The sequence below is a fragment of the Mesoplodon mirus genome (assembly GCF_964341445.2).
Source record: "Mesoplodon mirus genome assembly, chromosome: 3".
In the NCBI taxonomy this organism is placed as follows: Eukaryota; Metazoa; Chordata; class Mammalia; order Artiodactyla; family Ziphiidae; genus Mesoplodon; species Mesoplodon mirus.
Genome location: NC_138978.1, coordinates 505,941 through 529,047, shown reverse-complemented (window position 1 = coordinate 529,047; position 23,107 = coordinate 505,941). Strand labels below are relative to the sequence as shown.

The following is a 23,107-nucleotide window of genomic DNA, read 5'->3' as shown; positions in this document are numbered from 1 at the left end:
GCCGGAGGGGAGCACGGCCGGGAGCTGGGTGCGCCCACGTCTGCACACGGGAGCACGTGCATGAGGCGTGTGTGTCCGCGGCCCGCAGTGGGGGCGCGGGCAGGGGTCCGGGGGAGGCCCGGGCCCAGCAATAAGGCTCCTGAGCCCCGCGGCGGCAGCCCCGGTCGGGCGCCTCACTGTGACTCCCACCCCTGCTGGTCAGTAAATTCTCCAGAAAGCTCCAGCCTCCGCCTCTTCTTTTCACCTCTGACCCAGGGATCCGCACATCAGCCATGAAACAGACACTGAGACGTATCTGTCAGTTTTTATTAGATTCTGGATAAAAAGACCCCCAATTCCAACCCGGGAGAGCTTCGGCTTCCGCGGGCTGGGCAGCACCCCCGCTCCGCACACCCTGGGCCATCGCGGGCTGGTGGGCTGGTGCTCGGCACCCGGCTTCACAGACCTCAAGGGCACTGCCCTCCCAAGGACGGCGGCGGGCACGCCGGGCTGCACGGAGGCCAGCTCTGCTCATCGTGGGCTCGGTTCTGGCCCTGGGAGGGACTGGGCAAGGTCAGGTCCCTTCCCTTGGCCGGGCCCCCTACTGGTGGTCACAGCTGCAGCATCTGCCTGGGAAGCTGTGCTGCCAGCTTGGCCGCTACCCCGGGCATGGCGGACAGTGCCTGCCCCCCGTCTGGGCCGGGCTTGGAGGGACACGTCTCCCACAAGTGTCCTGGGGGCAGCTGGGGGGTCAGGGGAACCAACTCCACCTCAAGGCTGCACGGCGCAGCTGGTCCCGAGCAGAGGCCTTTAATGCTGCCCTGCCGCCCTGGGCCTGACCAGAGGAAGATTACACACGCCGGAACGGGGGCGGCTGTGTGGTGTCACCACGTCCGCTGGGAGCCGGGGCACCTGGGTGTTTCTTCTTGGCGACGCCACCTGGTCAGCGTGCTGCAGGTGTCCAGGCCCGGCTCACTCGGCCTGTGAACTTGGGAGCAGGAGCCGGCTCCCCTCTGCCTTCAGCCACTGCATCTTCTGCTTGTGCTGCTGGATGGCATCCTGGACCCGGGCGTCCATCATGGCCTCAGTGAGGACCCCATCCTCAGAGGCATATGCCATGGCCTGGCAGGGGAAGAGAGCACTGCAGCAGGGCAGCAGAGGGGCTGCCCGCGTGGGGGAAGGGCCTCAGCCTGAGGCTCCTCAGGGCCCACCAGTCACCACTCACCCGTGTAGGCCAGGGCCTGACCCAGGGACAAGGCAGTCTGGCCAGCCCCATCCTTGCTACACTTGCCACCCACCGTGGAGACGCCCTCCAGAACCCAACTCCTCTGGGGCAGGGCCAGGTGGGGGCACAGCGTGGGCTGCTCTCCCGGGCCTGCGCTCAGCTGCAGGAGGGGCCTGGCCGCTCAGCAGAAGGCGCACGCCGACATGCGGCAGCACACACGTGCTCACAGGCGACCCTGCAGCCCAGAGCGGCCGCCACCCCTGCAACCCCTGGGGCCCTGCCCGCGTCCCCGGCTGGCGCCCGTGTTGCCTGATCCACTGGTTTTCTCAGTGGCTTTCGAAGAAGAGAAACCCAGAGGCCCGCTGTCAGGGAGCAGCCCAGACCCCAACCGCAGAGCGGAGGGCCCTGCCCCGTGGACAGCAGGGCCGCGCACAGGGCCAGGGAGCAGCCAACAGAACCTCCACAGGCCACGCAGTCACCGAGGAGAGGCAGGGCCCCCGGAGCCAAACTGCCCTCCACGCAGAGCACCCGGGGCCCCACCGTCTGCAGATGGTTCTCCCAGAACCGCGGGCTGCGGCAGTCCAAGCTGCCGGCGGCACTCTGCACCCGCAACACCCAGGCTCCCCGGCCGTGCAAGTGGGCAGGGTAACCAAAGTTCGGCTCATCGGGCCCCAGTGTGGTCCACAGCACTTCAGCTGCCAAGGCAGGTCACCTCTGGCCAGGCTGCACGCCTCCTGGGTGACCCAGTGCCCCATCTGCTTCCCGTCACCTAGCCTGTGGCTCTGACATGTGTCAGGTGTCCACCGAGCAGGGAGCCCAAGCCAGTCCCACTGTTTCTCTCTAGGTCCCTAGGAGCCTCAGCCCACGCAGGACACAGGGAGCAAGTTCCCACCATCCGAGATGACCAGTCACTTTGCTCCCTCAGGCTGGCCCCATCCATGGGACACGGCTGTCCTCAGCGCCTGGCTGAAGCTGTGGAGGGAGGGGCGGTCCCTGAGGCTTCCCGTGAGGAGCCCGAGTTCTGCAAAGCAGCTGAGGTGGGGTGGCAGCCAGAGGGGGTCCCTGGTGGGGAGGGGCAGGTAGAGGGTGTGTGGCGACTTTACCACGGAGAAGCCAGGTGGGCACCACGGTAACCAGGGGATCCAGGCCAACATCCCTGTGATGTCGTGTGGATGTCTGGTGCCCCCTGATACGATGTGACCAGAAGGGGCCCTCACCTCTGGTCTCCTCCAAAACCCCCCAATCCCAGTCCACTCATGAGAAAGCTATCAGACAGACCCAACGAGGGACGTCCTACAGCACTCCTCAAAACTGCCGGGATCGTCAGAAACAAGGGACGTCTGAGAACTGTCACAGCCCAGAGAAGCCCAAGACAGGAGGACTGAATGTCATGGGCATTTGGGTGGGTTCTGGGAGAGACCACGTCTGAGGTGGAATCGAGGGATGTGGTGAGACGGCCACAGTGTGGAGGGAGCTGTGCTAGCCTTGTGACTTTTCTGTGAACCTGGAATTATTCAAAAACAAAAAAATTCACTGAAAAAAGCTCAAAGGAGAACTAACACCCATCCTTCTCAAACTCTTCCAAACACTGGAGAGGAAGGAACACTTCCTAACTCACTCTGAGGTCAGCATCACCCTGATACTAAAACCAGACAAAACACCACACAGACCCAGACCCTCTGTGGAAACTGATGCAAAACCCTCAACGAAATACTAACAACCAAACTTGGTAGTATATTGAAAGGATTATACACCGCAACCAAGTGGGATATTTTTCCTGGAGTGCAAGGATGGTTCACCTAGGGAAAAATCAACCTAGGTAAGTAATTAACAGAATGAAGGACAAAAACCACTTGATCGTCTCAATTAATACAGAAAAACATTTGGCAAAATTCAACACCGTTTCTTGATGAAAACAATAAACAAGGGGGAATTTCCTGGCAGTCCAGGGCTTAGGACTCCACACTTTCACTGCCGAGGGCCCGGGTATGATCCCTGGTCAGGGAACTAAGATCCCGCAAGTCGTGCAGCGCAGCCGAACAAACAAACAATAGACTAGGAATACGAGGAAAATTTCCTCATCCTGATAAAAGCCATATAAGAAAACATCAGCAAACATCATCTCAATGGTGAAAGACTGAAAGCTTTTCCTCTGAGATCAGGATCAAGGCAAGGATGCCCATTTTCACCACTTCTAGTCAACAGAGAACTAGAAATTGTAGACAGATCAATCAGGCAAAAAAAAAAGAAATAAAAGACATCCAGACTGTTAAGGAAGAAGTAAAATTAACTGTCTGCAGGTGATATGATCTTACTATATATAGTAAACCCTAAGTAATAAATTCAGCAAAGTTGCTGGACACAAAATTAATGCACAAAACCATTTGTGTCTCTACACAGTAACACTGAATAATTGGAAAAGTAATTAAGAAAACAATTCTATTTACAACACCATCGAAAAGAATAAAGTACTTAGGAATTACCTTACCTAAGAAGGTGAAAGCCTTGTACACTGAAAACTAGAAAATGTTGCTAGAATTAAGGACGTGAAAACATAGAAAAATATCTGCGTTCATGCATTGGAAGACAACGTCGTTATGACGTCAGTACTACCCAACGCAATCTACAGATTCAATGCAATCCCTATCAAAATTTCAATGATGTTTTTTGCAGAAAAAAAAAAATCCACCCCAAAATTCATATGCAATCTCAAGGGGCCCCAAGCAGCCAAAACAATCTTCAATAAGAATATGTTGGAAGTCTCACATATCCCGATTTTAAAATCTACTACAAAGCTACAGTGATCAAGACAGTGTGGTACTGGCACTAAGACAGACACAGGCCAGTGGAACAGAACAAAAAGCCCAGAAATAAACCCTCACATATGGTCAAGTGACCTCCAACAAGGATGCTGGGATCACTGAATGGAAACAACAGTCTTTTCAACAAATGGTGCTGGGAAAACTGGATATTCACATACAGAAGAACAAAGTTGTACCCTATATACAAAAATCAACTCTAAATGGATCAGTGATCTAAACATAACACCCCAAACTATAAACCTCGTAGACAAAAACAGATGGGAGAAGCTTCCAGACATTGGATTTAGCAATGACTTTTTGGCTGACAATAAAAGCAGGAGACAAAAGAAAAAATTAGATAAAAATTGGACTTCATCAAAATTAAAAACTTTTGTGCTTCAAAGGACACTATCAACAGAGTAAAAAAGGCAACCCGCAGAAAAGGGGAAAATGTTTGCAAACTACTATCTGATACAAGGTTAATATCCAGAATACATAAAAAACCCCTACAATTCAACAACAAGAAAACCTCAAACAACCCAGTTCAAAAAAGGTCAAAGGACTCGAACAGACCTCTCTCGAAGGAAGACACACACGCGGCCAACAGGCACATGACAAGACGCTCAGCATCGCTGACCACCAGGAAACATGGATCAACGGCACAGCGAGACACCACCTCACACCCGTGGCCGCCATCAAAACACAGAAACCAGTGTCGGCGAGGACATGGGGAACCGGGGACGCAGGTGCACCACTGCTGCGGAAGAGAGTCCGGAGGCTCCTCAGAAAGCAGACGCAGAACTACCGTGTGACCAGCCAGTCCACTTGTGAGAACGTGCCCGACAAAACTGCAAGAAGGCTAAACCCATTCACGGCAGCACTATTCACACCAGCCAAGAGGTGGAAACAGCCTGTGTCCATCCACAGCTGGATGGTGTGCAAGGGGCATCCACCGCACTCTGGGGTATCAGGCAGCCCAACAAGGAAAGACTGACACCTGCTCCAACACACATGAACCCCAAGGACACTGTGCTCAGTGAATAAGCCAGTTACAAAAGGACAAATCCTGCGTGAGCCCTCATCAGGTCCCTGGAGGAATCACACTCAGAGACAGGAAGCAGGAGGGTGGGGGCCAGGGCTGGGGGAGGGGGTGAGTGTCTAACGGGGACAGGGTTTCAGTTCAGGAAGAAGAGAAAGTTCTGGAGATGATGGTGATGATGGTTGCACAACAATGTGAACGTGCTCAATGCCAGCGCTGTGCGTTTAAAAATGGCTAAAACAGGGCGTCCCTGGTGGCGCAGTGGTTGGGAGTCTGCCTGCCGATGCAGGGGACACGGGTTCGTGCCCCGGTCCGGGAGGATCCCACATGCCGCGGAGCGGCTCGGCCCGTGAGCCATGGCCGCTGAGCCTGCGCGTCCGGAGGCTGTGCTCCGCAACGGGAGAGGCCACAACAGTGAGAAGCCCGAGTACCGCCAAAAAAAAAACAAAAAAAAAAAGGTTAAAATAATGAGTTTTATGTTAAAAAAAAAAAAAAAAAACAGTAGGTCCCCATGATAGGTAGCTGCAGGGTACGAAGCACGGACTTGCACTGACAAAACCATTGCACGGGGGTGGCAGCTGCAGTGGGGTCCATGGGACACCAGCAGGTGGGCTTCAGGGAGCAGGTGCATGGGTCCCCGGCTGCTCAGCCCAGAGGGAGGAGGAGGGTGGGCAGGAGCCACCACAGCAGCCCAGCCCCATGCACCTGGGGCCACAGGGAAGAAACTCCAAGGGGACATACTGACACGTCCTGTCCCAGGCGGTGGGACCCCCAAGGCATTTTGGCCCTCTCTCGCAGGGGGTGGGGGTGGGGACGAGCAGACATGCCCAGGGCCCAGCTGCCCAGGGACTGGACACACAGGGAGAGCACCCACGGGCTCTGGGCCTCCACGCGCAGACGCTCACCGTCCCATGCGCGTGCAGGGTCCACTACCCTCAGCTCCCCACACACAGGCACACACAGGCCTGTCCCCTGGGAGGGCAGGGCGGGGGAGGGGAGGTGCGCCAGGGCGCTTCCCACCACTGGGACTGGGTGCCACTGGAACTGAGCATTTGTCACTCCCGAGTTCACGCTGAAGCCCTAACCCCCAGTGTGGCTGCACGTGGAGATGGGGCTTCTAAGGAAGCGATTCAGGTTGGGTGAGGTCCTAAGGGTGGGGCCCTGATCCTACAGGACTGGCGTCCTTGTACGAAGATACCCCCAAGGGCTCTGCACGAGCACACAGCAAGAAAGCGGCTGGCTGGCAGCCGGGAAGTGGACCCGCATCGGAACCCCCCTCACTGGCATCCTGATTTGGGACCTCCAGCCTACAGAACCATGAGATGAATGTCTGTTCAAGCGCCTGGCTGTGGCATTTTGTCACGGCCGCCCAGGCTAAGACACCCTGTTTGCCACTTTGTTGGTCGTGGACACAGCCAACCTCATGAGGCCTGGTTCCTGAGTGAGGCCAGCCTGGAGCAGGGCACCGTGACTCACCCGAGGACAGAGTTTGCAATCTGGGGCTGTCTGTCACAGCAGCATGACGTAGCTCATTCTGACTAATACAGCCCCCCTGTGTATCTGGGCAAGGACGTTCAAATCCAAGCAGATGTCTACTTAGCATTCATGCTAAGTTGACAGTGGCCAGGTTGTCACGTGGCCACAGACATGAGCCACTCAGCACCCTCCACCTGGCAAGGACCACGGGGAAACTTGTTCTGAATGGCTGCACCCAAGGCTCCTGGGGGTCAATGGGCTTCCCTGCCCTGGGCACCCGTGGAACCACTGCTGGGATGTTTCAGATGAAAGCCTGGGTATTGGGAATGACAAGGGCCACTCTGGCCTGTGTGCCCTGAGCCACAGGGTGAAGATGGAATCACCTCCCGTGGTCCAGCTGTCCTCAGGCCCTCAGGGCTCAGCAAACCCATCCAAAAAGCCAGAACACCTGAGGCCTTCACGCCCCCGCAGACAGTCCTGAAGGCAGCGGTCTCCCTCTTGGGGCCGGGAAGGAGACGCCTGCCTCCTCGTCAGCTCAGTGGCCTCCTGGCTCCTCACGTCCTGAGCCCTCGCACGAGCCCACTGACAGCTCACAGATGCTCCATCCCTGGCCCAGGCTGTGTCCCCCGGACCCTCCACCCATCTGCAGTTTGCTGTGCCAACTGTCCTGGGCCCCAGCTTGGGACAAAGCCCAGGTTCCTAAGACACTGAGCTTGATGACCACCGGCCATGCTGCTGATTTGAGAGGGCCACGTCTGACCTGGGCCAGAATGACAATGGGAAGGACCATAATATGCCAAGCCATGGACGGCCCTGGCCCATCCTCCCTGCTGCGGGGGGCAGAGGAGGGTGGTGGCGGGAAGGGAGGGCATCATGTCACGTCTGTGCAGAAAATCACTCAGAAACACCCTGGTCGGGGGGAGGTGCAGGTGCCAGCCCAGTCACCTTTCGACAACTCTGAGGGTCCCTGGCTCGGTCGGGCTCTGGCCTGCGGGGCGCATCCCCAGCTCACCTGCCATGCCACAGCAAGCTGGGAGATCTCCCGGCCCGACATGCCCTCCGTCAGCTGTGCGATCTCTGAGCACTTCTTCCCGTAGTCAAACTGGGCCAGCTTCAAGCGCCTGGTAAAGAGTTCCCAAGTGATGCCTGGGCGCCCGCAGGAGCCGGGCCAGAGCAGAGGCCTGTGAGGGACCCAGGCTCCCACAGAGATGGAGAGCAGGAGCCTATGCTGGGAAACCCCAGGCGGGACACGTCCGACCCCCTCACTTTAATGAGCTACCCCCTGCCCAACGTCCACTGCTGGGGCCAGGTCTGGCCGTTCCACCTTCCTACCCTGCTGGGCATATGTCCCTTCCTCGTGGAGCCCAAGACGGGGCCCGGGCGGGGCACATGCTGGGCTCAGGGGCGGCCGTGGGGCCTCTGTGTGAGAACGGAGGAGCTCCGGGGGCCTGTTCCCAGCTCCACCGCCTGCCTGGGGGCAGGGACCCCGCCCAGCACTCAGACAGCAGCCGGACTCCTAATCCCGCCCCTGCAGATGGATCCCAGGCCCAGTCAGGCCTGGCTGAAGGCCCAAGAGAGCCTGCTCAGACTCAAAACGTCCTCAGAACCTCAGGCTGCGTGCAGTGTCTAGGCTGCAGCTGGGCTAGGATGCGCCATGGAGAGCTGGAGGCGGGGGGCTGGGGCCAGCCAGGGGCAAAAGGGAAAAGAGACCCAGATAAGAGAGCCTGGGGGCAGCTGACAGACGGGAGGCAGGGGCAGGCAAAGCCCGCTGCAGAACAGAAGACGGCTCGGCAGCGCCAGGCGGGAACCAGGTCGGTGGGGCTGAGATCTGGTCCCCGGAGAGGGTTACAAATAGACCAGCGCTGGCTTATCTGGAGCGCTCCCGAGAACGGTGAGAGAGGGCATGGACGAGCAGGGAGGGCACCCCCGACCTGGTGGGCCCCGCTGTGTGCCGGGGAGGGGCCCCGGAGGGGGGCTCAGCAAGGCCAGAAATGGGCCGTCACAGCCCGTCACTGCCAGGGCCTGACTGCGGCCTGGATCTGAGCGTCTCAAAGGCAGGACGGGGCAGCGCCTCCCGTGATGGGCGGTCGTGACCCCACACGTGAAACCCAGGGGCAGGGGGACGGGCAGGGAGCGGCCGTGGCGGCGGGGACACTTACTGCTTTCCTTCTGTGGCTGGTTTAAGAACATACTTGTCAAAATACATTCTCACCAGGCGCTCCCGCTCCTCTCGCCGCGGCAGGTCGAAGCCGACCATCTCGCCGATGCGGTCACTGACGGCCCAGTCAAGCTGCTCGGGCTGGTTGGTGGCCAGGACCAGCATGAACCTGCAGCCGGCACACGGCGAGAGCTCAGGGCTGCGGGCCAGCCGAACCCGCCGCACGGCCTCTTAACACGCGAGACCCCGCCGCACCGGCGCTGCCCTCTGCCTCCCGTCCCTCCCCGTCTCGCCCCAGCTCATGCTTCTCCCTGACTGGTGGGTGGCCCAGCCATGTTAGCCTCCCTGTGTGCAGGAGGGACGGGGACCCAGGGACCCAGGTCTGAGACAGACCCCTGCCCCTCCCACACCAAGCGCTGGGGTCTTGAAGCCTGGGGTTCAGCTAAGCAGAGGTGCCAACTCAGCAGGAACACGTCCCTGGGGGTCTCAGTGGGGGTAGGGTCTCCGCCGGCAGCAGCTGCAGTGGGCAAGGCTCGTGGGTCTGGTGTGGCAGCCACGTGGCTGACCGGCAGGGCTAGATGCCACCAGCGGGCAGGAGGCTGGAGAGGCCTCACCCACATGGAGAAGCAAGGTTAGGGGGCTCAGAAGGGCCAGCCCAATCCTAGGGCAACCTGCGACCTGGGGCCCCTGGCTGTGGGGTGAGCCCCTGACAACGCATCTCATGGGCAGCCGGAAATGCCCAGGGCCTGAGCCCAGGGCAGTGGCCTGTGGACGCGCCTGTGCCCCTCGGCGCTGCCTCAGAGACCCCAGCACATTGTCTCCGCAGCTCCACAGACGCCCCACGGCGCCCCACCGGCCATCCCAGTGCGTCCGGCCACGTGGGTCAGGCGTGAGCCTGCTCGGTCGGCCGCCCCGTGGCAGCCGCGTGAGCTGAGGCAGAACCACGGCCCCGCACCGGGGCTCTGCTCACTTGCTGCTGTGCTGGCCCGTCCGGTGCAGGAACGCGTTCAGGGTGGCCCTGAGGTCCTCGCTGATCTTCTCCTGCGCAGAGAAAAGTGCAGCGTCAGGTCCGCACGCCGGAGTTCTACAGGCAGCCACAGGGGCGCTAAGGAAAGGCTCCGCGGAAAGGCGCAGCCCCCGCTCATCCACGACACAATGAATCTAAATTTGAAGGCTGAAGCTTGACTCCAAAGACGCTAAACTTCCACTTTTCGAACTAAATGGACGAAGAAAGCGCAGCTGAGGAGCAGGTTCCCGGTGACCTTCCTAGGAAGTGCAGATGCCGCGGCCCAGGCCGCCCGCCCTGCCAGCTCCCCGCCCGCCCTGCCTGCTCCCCCGGCCAGAGGGCGGCCTCCGGACACTCACAGTCGCTCGCTTCCTGAGAAAGGCATCTGCTTCGTCCACGAAGAGCAGGAGGCTGCAAGGGCAGGGCCACGTGAGGGAGGCAGGCAGGGCGCGGCCCCATGGGAACCCCAAACCTCGCGCTGCCCCCACCGGGACCCAGACCTTGGCCGCAGACGGGGGTGTGTCAAGTGCCAGTGTCATGAGAAAGTAACTAAAAACAGGCTGGTGACCCCTTGTGTTAAACGTTTTAAAGTCTCTGGGACTGGGCCTCCCTGGTGGCACGGTAGTTAAGAATCCGCCTGCCAATGCAGGGGACACGGGTTCAGGCCCTGGTCCAGGAAGATCCCACATGCCGCGGAGCAACTAAGCCCATGAGCCACAACTACTGAGCCTGCGTGCCACAACTACTGAGCCTGCACCCTACAGCCCACGAGCCACAACTACTGAGCCCGTGCACCACAACTACTGAGCCTGCATTCCACAACTACTGAAGCCCATGCGCTTAGAACCCGTGCTCCTCAACAAGAGAAGCCACCACAGTGAGAAGCCCGCGCACCACAACGAAGAGTAGCCCCCGCTCGCCGCAACTAGAGAAAGCCCGCGCGCAGCAATGAAGACCTAACGCAGCAAAAAATAAAGTCTCTGGGACCAAGAGGCTCCTGGACCTTGGGGACAGGCTGTGGGGGAAGTCACCACCCCCCTTCCCAGCAGGAGCCCCAGGGCCACCCAGGAGGCACCCGGCTCACCCTTGCCGGCTGGTATTGGCCCAGTCGAAGACCTTGTGCATGGCGGTCACGCCGTCCCGCCCCATGGGGGCCACATCCCCACCCGTCATGATGGCGTAGTCCATGCCTGAGTGCAGCGCGAGTTTCTGGGTGGGAAAGGCACTTTAACACCATCTGCCCTCCACCCCACCTCCCCGGTCGCTGGGGGCCAGACCGCATGTAGGGAGACGCCCTGCCTGGAAGAGCTGGGCAGCGGCCGCCTCCCATGTGTCCCCTGCCCACGGCACCTCTCCCTGGTGAGACTCCGCAGCCCCTGGCGACTGTGCCCTCACCTTGGCAAACAGTGTCTTGCCAGTGCCAGGTGGTCCGTACATCAGGATATTCCGGTACACGCTCCTGTTCTTCTTGGTATTCCTTGTGGCAATGGCGATGTCCCGCACACGAGCCTCCAGGCTGGGCTGCCAGGGGACACGGAGGTTTGGGGACGCTCTGCTGCTGAGTCCATCCCTCCTGAGCGCCTGGGTCTGCGCGAGAGGCCGCCTCTCCCCAGCTGGGGCTCAGCCAGCAAACCGGACTCCAGGAAGGTCGAGCAGCCCCGCCCAGGCGGGAAGGTCCCAGGGACAGGCAGCCCCACTTACGCTGAGGACGACGCCCTCCAACGCGTCCTGAGGCTTACTGAGGAGCCGCCTGCTGACCTGCGGGGCGCGGGGGGTATCAGGGTCAACGGCGGCGCCCACGGTGCAGCCACCCCAGAACACGCGTTACCAGCTTTCCTGGAGAAGGCCGGCAGGGGAGACTGTCAGCGACACTGACCTCTAGCGACGGCCCACAGCGCGGCCCGTGGGTGCACAGCACCCCTGCCAGGCAGGAAGCCTGGCTCCCCTTGAGGAAGGCAGCCGACACCGGGCTGCTTCCAGCAACTTCTCTTACGGGAAGATGGCTTGCTGGAGCCCCAGAAGTTTGTATACAACCTCCAGTCCACCCAGGGGGACGGTCAGGCGTACAGACCCACGGAGGGACGGAGCGGACCGGTGTGCGGGTCCCCACAGGGCTGACGCCACGGGGCCAGAGGGACAGCATCAAGAAGACAAAGCCACATGCCCGTCGGCGAGCAGGAGGACGGGGCAGCATTTGGGTAAAAGGGGGAGGGGCCACGTGTGCGATTCGGCTGTGAGGCCACCCGGACCCAGGAGGCCCGCGGTTACCTGCACGGGGTGCCTCAGCAGCTCCAGCACCGTGATTCGAGAGGTCTCCCGCACCAGGGACGGCTTCCCCAGCCGGGTCTCCACGTAGCGCCCTATGGTCGACGTGGCGTTCTTGGCGGAATAGATGCCAACGGCCAGCAGCGTCAGCCCAGCCACCTGGAACAGGGCAGAGGAGGCAGGTGGCGCCCACCCCGTCCCCAGCAGAAGAGAGGGGCTCCCCCACCAGCTCCCTGAGTCTCAGCTGGGCCCCACCAGTACCTTTCCAAAGGGCCTCAGGCACTCGTGCGGAGATGAAACGGACACCCGGCACCCCCCCCACACCCTTCTCCCAGCCCCACCAGGGCCAACACTGAGCTGTTCCGAGCGCCCCAAACCCAAAGGCTGCGTCACTTGTGGCTTTACAGTGGCAGTGGGGGGTGCGGGAGCAGCGACCGCCTCAGCCGTAGGTCTGTGAACGCTCAGAGCGCCAGACGCCTCTCATGGCCAGCAGACGCCCCGACACGTGACAGAGACCACAAGGAAAACGGCAGCGTTGTTTACCGTGGCTGTCACTTTGTCCCAGTCTGTCACAAAGGCGTGGAATCCTTCACCAAACACGGTGCCAGCCGTCCTGCAGGGGAAGCAGTGGCATGACCGGGAAGGAATCGGGCTGTGCCCGTGCGCCTAGCCCAGGCTCCAAGGTCAGCCCCAAAAGTCACCGCAGAAGGACCGGCCAGGGGAGTAGTGGGGTGCCTGCTCAGGGGAAGGGGCAAGAGCATGCCCGCTGGGCACGTCCTCACCTGATGGACTCCAGGATGGTCTGGCGGTGCTCAGCAGCCTTCAGGCGGATCTGCTCGCGGGCGATGTCAGCATTGTCGCGCTCAGCCTTGGCCCGGGCGCGCGCCTCAGCCTCCACCCGTAGCATCTCGTTCTTGTGTCGAAGCTCCATCTCCCGCTCCACGGTGGCTGCCCAGGGAGAGCGGGCAGCAGCGCTCAGCCTGCAGCCCACGGCCCCCCGACCCAGGGCTGGGGATGAAGAGCAAGCCCAGGGTACCCCCCGACCCCGCTCTCCCAAGGGTCTCAGCACGCCCGCTGCTTCATGCTGCTTGGGAAGCAAAGGACCTAAAGCAAGGCCCGTGGCCCTGGGCCCAGGGGCTCCCCCCAGGCCGGGGCCCTACCTCGCCGCAGGGCCTCCTGCTTCTGCACGGACTCCTCCTGCTTTCGTAAGTTCTCCTCGTTGAGAAGTTGCTGAATAGGAGGCACAGGGAGAAGGGAAGGGCTTCAAGATTAGGAAACAGTTAGCATCACACCAACAGGTTAGCTGCTCCGGCCTCAGAGATGTCCCCATCGCCCCAGGGGCTCCGACCCCAGGGGACGGTCACCTTGAGGCCTGCAGGCTGCACGGCCCGATGGAGGAGCCGCGCCCCCAGCCTAGCTCGGCCCCAGAGCAGCCCTGACCCACAGCTGTCCTCACAAAACAGGCTTTTTGCTGGACTGTTTAATTTAAAAGCTAAAATGCCCACAACAGGCTCGACGTTTGAATGCCCCCCGCAGACCCGTCAGTCAGGGTCCCACCCGGGAGACCCTCGGGGCGGCGCGGGTAGATGCCCACCCCTCCAACACAGTGGTTACCGCCGGGCGGACCCCAGACTCTGGCCCCCACCCACCCCAAGGGACGTCCACGCCCTCGGGGAAGACAGGCAGCCGGGCAGGGCTCACCTGCTGCTTCAGCTGGTCCTCGTAGCGCTGCCGGGACAGCTTGTCCTGGTACTGGGCCCTCTAGGGAGGGAAAGGGCGGTGTGGACACGGCCCAGGCACAGAAGCCAAGGTCCAGGGTGGGACTCCGCGGGCGTGGGGCACGAGGAGCGCCCGCCTCCCCAGCCCCGCCTCCTCACAGCCTGGTGCTGCCGGGTCTCCTCACTCAGGGTCTTCCTCCGCTCCTCGGCCTGCACACGGACCTGCTCGCCCTTCAGCTGCTCCACGGCGGCCTCGTACTCCTGCGCCACACACCAGCCGCCCTGAGCCCAGGGCCCGAACAGGCCTCCCGCCCCGACGCCCTTCCCCTGCGTGGGCCCCAAAGGAGCCGGACAGGCTGTGCAGCCCCCAGGCAGGGATGGAGCCTGGTCTGCACCCCACAGGCCTGTGGGCACTCAGCTGTAGCCTCACCTAGGCTCGGGAGGACCCAGACCCACAGGCAGAGAGAAGCCAGGACAACGGACGGGGCCAGGCCCCAAAGCAGCCAGACGGTCTCCTGGGGCGCCTGTCACTCCCCCAGCCCCCTACACCGTTTCCGCTGGGCTCATGCCACGTGCTCGCCTTCTGATTCGCTTCACAACAGCCCGTGGTGGAGGGTAGAGCCTGTGCCTTTCCTACACTCGCTCACTACGTGCTCAGAGTGACGGCAGGAGTCCCCCCTCGGAGAGACCAGACTGCTCACCCACATCTGCCCTTCCAGATAGTTCTGTGCAAAACTCAGGCCACACACCTGTCTTTGATCCCCGCTTCCCTCAAATCCTAGAGGGAGGTGCTGCACCCACCGCCCATGTTCTGTCTGTCCGGGAGCCCCTCAGCCTCGGGGCTGCAGCCCACCTCTGCCAGCACCACACCCACACTCACCTTGAGCTTGGCCTGATGTTCCAGCTGAAGCGTCTGCTCCTGCATCTGTGCCAGACTCAGCGCCTCCTTGGCATGTCCTGCAGCGGGGGCAGGTGTGTGGGCATCAGGACACCGGGCGAGTGTTCACGAGTGCCAGGGGCTGCTCGGGGACACCACAGCCCACCTCGACCTGAGCGCACGCGTGGCCACCCTGGTCGGACCTGCTCAGCCACCCCTCCCTCTAAGGGCCACCTGTGTACGCTCTATCCTCAGCGGAAAGCGTGTGTGCGAGGTCTGCCCCCAGGGGACTGTCACACTCCAAAGGGTTCCATCAGAGAGGCTGTCCCCCGCCCGCCTGTTGACAGCAGGAGGGTCAACATGGTGGTCGGTTCCCCATTAAACAAAAAGCAAGCCTGTGGCTAGTATGTCCTTTATTTTTCCAGTGCAAACATTTTTTCTGAGCCTCTGATACCTGTTACTGATTCACAGACAGGCGAGCACAGGCAGGCGAGAACGTGAGTAAGGGGCAAACGAGGATTAAACCAGAAAGAAGGGACTTCCCAGGTGGTCCAGTGGCTAAGACCCCGCGCTCCCAGTGCAGGGGGCCCGGGTTCGATCCCTGGTCCGGGAACTAGAGCCCACATGTCACAACTACAAGTTCGCATGCCGCAACTAAGACCTGGTGCAGCCAAATAAATAAATGTTTTAAAAAAAAACAAAACAAAACACCAAAACCCAGAAAGAAGCCGATGCACGCAGGCTGACAGCTCTTCACAGGCCACATGTTAGAAACACGTGTGTGTGTGACTGACATCTTCCAGGTGTATTCTCTTCCTCAGGGGAATTCACATGTGGAAATACGTGGGTGTCCGCTGCTCTCCTCGCTAAAAAAGCCTGCACGTCGGGCCTCTTTAACAGATCCGTGATGACACGGTTCTCCTGTGCGCCACGCTTCACTACAAAAGCTTTCTAACACATAAAAGCACGGAGAGAAGGTTGGGACCCCACGAGCCCACCTCCCTGATGCTATCGCGCTCCCAGGCTGCTGCCCACACGTCCACCCTTCTGGCCCCCCACCACAGTCTCTCTTATTTTTTGAGGCCTTCAAGGTAAGCTGCAGACCCCAGGACCCCAAGCTGCAGCACCTGCGTCACTGACTACAGTGTAACCCCTGGGGCTCGCCGGCTCCAAGCACGTGTTAGGCCTGTGGTGGAAGCTCTAGGGCTGAGGTAGGCTGGGGCCCGTGGTTTGGCTTCAGAGTTTGGGGAGGACCTGCAGCTGGCCTGCTTACTCTCGCCGTGACCTTTGGCAGGTAGGCTGACGGCTCCGAGCACTTGCCTGCCAATGGAGCAGGGCGCTCCCTCCCCCGACCCGTGGAGTGAGGTGCAGAAAGCACGTAAATCGCTCAGCGCAGGCACCCGCGAGCCCCCCTAATCACAAGCTACGACCTCAGTGCTGACAATGATGACTGTCACCTAGAAGTCGTCCTGCACTGAGAGATGTGCGAGCCGCCACATTAACCGCATCCACCACAGGCAGGCACCCTGTACGCGCATGGAGCACACAGCTCAAGGCCAAATGTGCTGCTCTGGCGTCCAAGGAGGGCCTGGGAAACCTGAGGAACTGGGTAGCATCAGGCTGGGCCCCGAAGGACACAGACGGTGGTCAGGCTGTAAGAAGCAGCCGGGGACATCTCTGGTTTGCGTGGAGAGAGCAGTGAGGTGAACAAGCGCGGGTACAGGCCAACCAGGGCAGGCACTCCGGCTGTGAACTGGGAGCATCTCCAGAAGACAGGCCTGCAGAGGGACTAAGGACAGAAGGGGCTGAGGCACCCTGGGAAGGAGGGTTTGGGGACAGAAGGGGCGGCAGCCCAGGGTGAAACCTCCCCCATTGGCCAGCAGAAAAGCCAGGAAGGATGGAAGGAAAATGAAGTAGGTCCACACTTGAGACAGTGTCACCGCATGTGGAGGCCAGTGGGGTGGACCATGCCTCTAGGTGGTGGTAGCTGGGGACTCTGCAGGAGGTGCTGCTTGGTGGGGAAATGGGGGCGCAGAGGCCAAGGCTCTGGGGACCCAGGTGGAGAATGTCCTGGGGCAAGAGCTCTGGGGCAGCCGGTGCAAGAGACCTGGGAGCAATTCACAGGCAGGAGCGGACGGCAAGTCGCTGCTACCCTCAGACACACCCAGGGCTATTCACACCGGCCTGTACAACTGTGTGGGTTTCAGAGGCCAGGAGTCAGCCTTCACGTTCCAAAAGGAGGCAAACTTTGAAATTCTGGGCACAGTGAATGGGCCACCCCCCCCAACAAACCTAAGAAATTAGGTCTCGTGTCAGAAGTCTGTCGTCATCTGAGGTTTCTTGAAGCCCAACCACTGTCTCTCAAGCTCCTCTGCAAGCCTCTCTTCAATCATCGCGTGATGACTGAAATTATCTTGCAAACCTAATACATCTAATATACTTAACACCCACTCTGAAAAGGGGAGTGTTCCAGCTAGGCCTAAGGAAACAGGCTGTTCTGGGCCCAGGCCCAAATAGCCACATGTTTTGAATGTCCCTCCCAGGATCTGAGAACCAGAAAGGCTGGAGACCTTTGCCCAGGACGTTCTCGTGGCCCCAGCGGGAAGGGGAGGACTGAGCCACAAAGTGCCAGGCCACCCCCTCCCCAGACAGGAAGACTGTGCTCAGGTCTGCTCACATCAAGACTGCTCTATAAAGCCTTCTTTGAGAATAGAGAACCTCTGCTTAAAAGTTTAAGAGCCACTGTATTCTTTCAGCTGTTATCTACTCAGCATGTGCTAATATTCCAGACTCTTAATCTTGATCTTGACACAAACTGTTAAAGCCACAAGAAAAAATAAGGTTGTGAGAAAAACCCATGGGCTTAGTGAAGGTACACTCACCGCTGATGTCTTGAGGGCCTGGGTCAGGAAGGTCATCAACTGGCCCAGGGCTGCTTTATAGACCTCGCCTACCTGAACGCTAACCTTCTCCAATGATAAACGCAAACCTGCTTTATTTCTCTTAAGACCAACAACCGTCAAACACGTCTCCCTTCTTAAGCGGAAAAGTGCCGAGCAACCACCACGGACGGATCCCCGACCTGGCCACCCTTGGCCGTTCCACGTGCAGACAGCAAGAGGCGGTAACTGGAGACCAGGGTGCAGCCCTGCCAGCTGCTGCCTGTACCCTCTGAGTCCCCTAGGCACCGGTTTCCCCACTTGAAGGACGCGTGGCAACTGGGAAGATGCCAGAGGGTCAGGGGATCCCGAACCTCCCTGCACGCAGGGTGGCTCCGGCGGGCTTACCGCTGGAGACGGGTTTCCCCCCGACGGCCACTCGCCGCTCGATCCCTCAGACCACAAAGGGGCACCGTGCCCCCGAGCCCGCCGCCCGGCCGCCCTGTCCGCGCCCACCCCCGCACTCACGCGAGTGCTCCAGCTCGCGTGCCGCCTTGGCCGCGCGCTCCAGGCCCGTCGGGTCGAAGTTACTCCATTTGTCCTTGGGCGCAGGCCGGTCCCCCGCGCCGCGGTCCCCGCCGCCCTCGGCCCCGGGCTGCACGGGCGGCAGGGGAAGTGGCGACCCCGCGCCTTCGCCCTTGGGGCCCTTGATGCCGAAGAGCCACGACATGGCTCGCGAGCTCCACGCGCCGCCGCCGCCGGAACCCGGAGCCGTGTGGACGCGTGCGGCGCAGAGAACGGTCCGCGCGCCGCGAGCCGGCGGCAGAGACTGCGCAGGCGCGGCGGCGGCCCTTCCTCCCGGGCGACGGATGCGCGTGTGGTCCACGTCCCCCCCGCGCGGCCCTCGGATTGGCTGCGAGGACCGTGACGTCACGGCACCGTTGCAGCGATTGCAGGAGCTGGCTCGGTGGGGGAGCGGGTAGGCCGTCAGGGGGCGGGGCGAGGTGCCAGGTGACCGGGGTTGGTCAGGGACGAAATTGAGGGTCTGGGCGCGTGCGCGCCCTTGGGTTCGTCATTTCCGCGTGGCAACGACACTGACCCCGTTGCTATGGGCGCCCACAGAGTTCCGGCCCCCGGGGCCGCAGAGAGGCCAGTGCTGGAGACGAGGCCACTTGATGCGCGGCGTCCCGACCGAGGGAGAGGCTACGAGAGGAAGAGTGTGGGAGGCGGCCGATAGGCGGGGGAGGACCCCGCCCGGGGCGCGCGCGGGGTCGGGGTCCGGGGACCGGGCCCGAGAGCAGGCGCCGGCGCCGCGGGCTGAGCGGCCCCCCGGACAGCGGAGCACGGGCCGGGCGTGCCCGGCGCGGGGCAAGCCGGCCCGGTGCTTAGTGGGTCTCGGTGCTAGCGCATACAGTCAGTGCTACGGAGATGATGGAAGAGCGGAAGCGCGGCCCCGGCCAATCTCCCGCAACCGTCAGTAGAATGAAGAGCCTCCTCTTCGGCGTCACAGCAAAACTCAGCTGTCCGTGGCTGTAGGTAAAGTGGCTCCCAAGGGAAGGGACAGAGCTCTGCAACCCCAGAAGTATGGGACGGCAGAGCCCCCGAGACCCCACAGAGGGCGCCCTCGCGGAAGGAGAGCTCCTCAAGGCCCAGGGGTCCTGGCTCCGGTCACTGCCTGGTGAGGTTTCTCCTTGGGAACCCTCAGAGGCCACGTGCCTGCTTCAGGGACCAAGGTGCAGGCTGGACCGCCTGGGGCAGAGGGAGACAAGGATGGACAGAGGCCAGCGTTGCTCTAGAACCCAGTGTCCAAAGTTAGCCGAGTTTGCTCCTTGGGCCAATATCTAAGTTGCCCCTGCGTTCTTTCCCTGATGGAATTTGTTGAGTTCCCAGTATTATACGGAGTTTCTCCACTAGATTGAAAACAGTCTTAATCTTAAGCCTGAAGAAATATAGGGCAAAAAAATTCTAAGATAATTTTGTCCGGGGTTTGTTGTTTGTTTCGTTTCCCCAAATCAAGAGAAAAACCAAAGATGTCCCTCACTGGCCATCATCAAGGTCTCTACAGACCAGCCACAAACCATACAACCAATAGAACTCCGGGCTGGCTTCGCTGGATAAAGAAGAAATGGGTAAGAGAAGTGAGGTCCTGGGTCACAGGCAACTCTCTAGCTCCATCCACAGGCCAGCATTTGGAAAGCTTGTGTACTTTTGTATGACAAGGAATAATTGAAAATAAAGCTCTGTGTTTAAAAAGTCAGTTTCAGGGACTTGCCTGGTGGTCCAGCAGTTAAGACTCCATGCTCCCAGTGCAGGGGGCCTGGGTTGGATCCCTGGTCGGGGAACTAAGATCCTACATACCCCAACTACTGGGCCTGCATGCTGCAACAAAGAGCCCGCATGCTGCAACGAAGACCCAGCGCAGCCACAATAAATAAAAAAATAACAAAAAATTTTAAATAATTATCATTTAAAAATAAAATAAAGATCCCGCATGCCGCAACTAAAGATTCCGCACGCTGCAACTAAAACAAACAAACAACAAATAAAAGATCCCACACGCTGCAACTAAGACCCAGGGCAGCCAAATAAATAAATATATATATTTTAAAGTCAGCTTCACAAAAAAGTCAGTTTCGTTTAACTTGGCTTGAAAAACAGAAATCTTAAGTTGTTAAGATTTAGGTGCTTGCACTCCGTCCCTTTGATGGAGGGGTTCCTTCCAGGTTCCCTCATCAGGGCAGTGCTGCTCACACTTTCCGATTTCCAATGGACCACACAGGATATCCGGTCCACTTGTGTTTGTCACTTAAAGTCTTAGGTGGAAGCCACTAGGCAGGACAGATACAGCTTTCCTAAAGACACTAAGTTAATAAAACGGAATTAGGATGATGCTTTCTACCTGACGTGTTCATGTTTAATTGACAAACGCGGGGTTCTCAGCTGCCCATGCTGTGCTGTTTTGCTGACGGGATTCCCCCAACATCCCCCCTCCCCACAGGACGTTTTTTTTTCTCTGAAGGAGTCCTCCAGCTTTGAAGACCTGGAGGAGAGACTGCAGAAGTTAAAGGTGCAGGTGGACAGCTTGGCCTCCAGCCTGACCTTCAGCCCAGGGTGAGGGGACACAGCTGCCCCCGAGAGCCCAGGCCAGCAGGAGCAGAGTGGGCCCCACCCAGGCCCAGTGCAGAGGACTCTGCCCCCAGAGCCTGGGCAGCAGGTGTGGTTCCTGAGTCGCCGGCATCTGGCCAGACCCTTGGGGGGCTGGGGCCTTCCGTCAGGCCCCAGGACTTCCCAACACTGAGGCTGCAACACCAGCTGCCCAAGCTGCCCACTGTCTCCCAGGGACAGACGCCTTTCCACTTGAATCTGGAGCCCCCCAGCATCACTCTTCGGTCTTGCTCTCCTAGGACAGTTGGCCCTTCAGGGGCTGATCTCTCTCCCTCACCCAGCTGGGCCCCTTCCATTCCCATTCTCTCTTCAGGCTCCAAAAGGACCTGCTGGTTCCAGTCTCTGGAACCCCAACCCAGGCTGCTGGCTCGGCCTGGTCCCCCTGGGCCTGAGCCCCCGGGGCAGGGCCTCCGGCTGCTGGTCCCCACCCTACCCACCAAAGCCCTCTGCAGCTGTAGGGCCCCTGCAGCTCCTCCCATCCTGGCTCCAGGGTGAAGAGGCTGGAGGGGAGGGAGCACGGAGCCTCAGGGCCTCATTTTCCTGCATCGTGTTTGCTCTTGGCGAGCCGGCCCGAGCCAGCGGCTCTCTCCTCCCCCCTGGAGCCGTGCCCCACCTCCCCACCAGCTGGACCGACAGGCCCACCCAGCAGAAGGCCAGCACAGCCAGGCCATCCCCCGCGGCACGCAAAGTGGGGGAACCCTCAGCACAGGCGCTCAGCTGCCTGGCCACCACGCTGAGGACAGGAGACATGCCGTGAGCATTGGCCTGCCCCTTAAAGGGCTGAGCTGGGACCTCTGCCTTCCCAGGAGAAGAGTGGGGTCAGCTGCGTAGTCTGGACAGACCTTGGAAGCAAGTCGCTCAAGCCCTGTGGCACTGATGGAGCCCCGGGGTCGTCTGGGAGGGGCTGGCAGTGGCGCCTTTGGGGCCGGCCTCCAGTGCCCTCACGTCCAGTAGGGGCTGGCCCTGGTGAAGAAGTGGGACTAGGGCCTCCCTGGTGGCGCAGTGGTTGAGAGTCCGCCTGCCGATGCAGGGGATACGGGTTCGTGCCCCGGTCTGGGAGGATCCCATATGCCGCGGAGCGGCTGGGCCCGTGAGCCATGGCCGCTGAGCCTGTGCGTCCAGAGCCTGTGCTCCGCAACGGGAGAGGCCACAACAGTGAGAGGCCCGCGTACAGCAAAAAAAAAAAAAAAAAAAAAAAGAAGTGGGACTGGGAGCTGCCCGGGGCCCCAGGCCCACAGCGAGTTGAGAAGCTCGTGGCTCTCACCCCCTCCCCTGGGAAGTGCTGTGCACCCCACGTGCGGCACCAGAGCCAGGTGGTCATGGCCTCCGCTCCTGTGGACACTGTGGTCAGGGGCTCAGGCAAGCCGCTGGCCACCCACTGCTCTCCCTGTGCTCGTGCACGCACCCGGTGGGGACGGGGGCCTGTCCTTCCTGCGAGGCTTTAGTGTCTGTGGCTAGGACGATATGATTTGTCATGGGTGCATTCACGGACACTTCTGAAACATAAGCAATGAGTGGCAGGAGTTTTAACTCCTGGTGAGAACATGTCAGTGAACAGGGTTCCCGACCGCCTCACCCCGCCCCTGCCTGGGAGACCTCAGCCCTCTCCTTTCCCAAGAAGGGCTCCGGCCCGGGAGCCCTCTGTCGGCGGCCAGCAGCCAGAAGCACATCCTGCCCTCTCCACCTCCCACCCAAGGACTGGGACCTGCAGGGGAGGGTCTCCCGGGGGCCCCTCCTCACCACACTCACCTCTAGGGGGAGCTATGACTTCCACTGGCATTTTTGTTTTAATGGATGTTGGAAGAAAACTTTTCATCCCAGAAGAAAAGCAGACACATAGCTGTCAGCCTCAAGCTTCCTGAGCTGCCCCCTCACCACAGCAGGAGGCTGTGAGGACACACGTCTCACACAGCAGCCGGACACCATGTCTTTCTGTCGCCATGGTAACAGCTCAGGCTCCAGGGAGCTACCAGTGGCTGCACCACCCACTTCTGGACACCCACCTCCGGAGACCTGATCCAGACCCAGCAGCCATCTGGCCTTCTCACAGACAGCCTTTGTCCATTACCTGGCCCTCGCAGCTCCCTGCCGTCGGGCAAGCCCTGGGCTGCAGGGAAGACCCCACACGGGATGAGTGTGACATGCAGCCTTGGGGAAATCCTTAGCTTCTCCTCGTCAAGTTAGGAAGCAGCAGCGACCTTCGTGGGTGTGAGAACTGTGCCCGCCCAGAGCCTCCCTTTGGGGTTCCCTAGAAGCACCAGGATCCTCCCCCGCCTGGCCCACTCCTGCCTCATGGACCTGGGCTGCCATGTGGATCATAACCTCTTGCACGGCCCTTTCTGACTTTCAGGTGCTCCCAGAAGCTCGTAGTTGCCTTAGGAAGTGGCACGTGTAAGTCCCTACAGGCCTCAGCCTGGGCCCCAGACCCAGAGTGGACCACGGAGCCAGGGCCTGCGAGTCAGGGGATGTAGAGGGAAGGGGTGGAGACCAGGACAAAGCTGTTTCCTGAAGACTCTTTC

The 23,107-nt window shown here is 60.3% G+C and overlaps 1 protein-coding gene across 1 annotated transcript; it reads right to left on the bottom strand.

Annotated features, from left to right (window-relative positions):
* Window positions 1-292: 292 nt before the first annotated feature.
* LOC309799653 (ATPase family AAA domain-containing protein 3) lies at window positions 293-18,237 on the bottom strand. The gene is made up of 16 exons (XM_082613002.1): window positions 17,952-18,237; window positions 14,548-14,624; window positions 13,827-13,928; window positions 13,651-13,710; window positions 13,110-13,179; window positions 12,732-12,897; window positions 12,493-12,562; window positions 11,953-12,108; window positions 11,386-11,442; window positions 11,080-11,205; window positions 10,769-10,893; window positions 10,044-10,095; window positions 9,649-9,719; window positions 8,680-8,847; window positions 7,533-7,641; window positions 293-1,101 (listed from the first exon to the last, which is right to left on the bottom strand). The coding sequence occupies exons 1-16, from the start codon at window positions 18,151-18,153 to the stop codon at window positions 952-954; spliced, it is 1,761 nt and encodes a 586-aa protein (XP_082469128.1). The 5' UTR covers window positions 18,154-18,237; the 3' UTR covers window positions 293-951.
* Window positions 18,238-23,107: the final 4,870 nt, after the last annotated feature.

Excerpts from the sequence above, each read along its gene's own strand:
- LOC309799653 (XM_082613002.1), bottom strand. The coding sequence starts at position 18,153 with ATGTCGTGGCTCTTCGGCATCAAGGGCCCCAAGGGCGAAGGCGCGGGG. Across the intron at positions 11,443-11,952 it reads TGCTGAGGCACCCCGTGCAG|GTCAGCAGGCGGCTCCTCAG; the intron begins GTAACCGCGGGC and ends CGCGCCCCGCAG. Across the intron at positions 9,720-10,043 it reads TTCTCAGGAAGCGAGCGACT|GAGAAGATCAGCGAGGACCT; the intron begins GTGAGTGTCCGG and ends TTCTCTGCGCAG.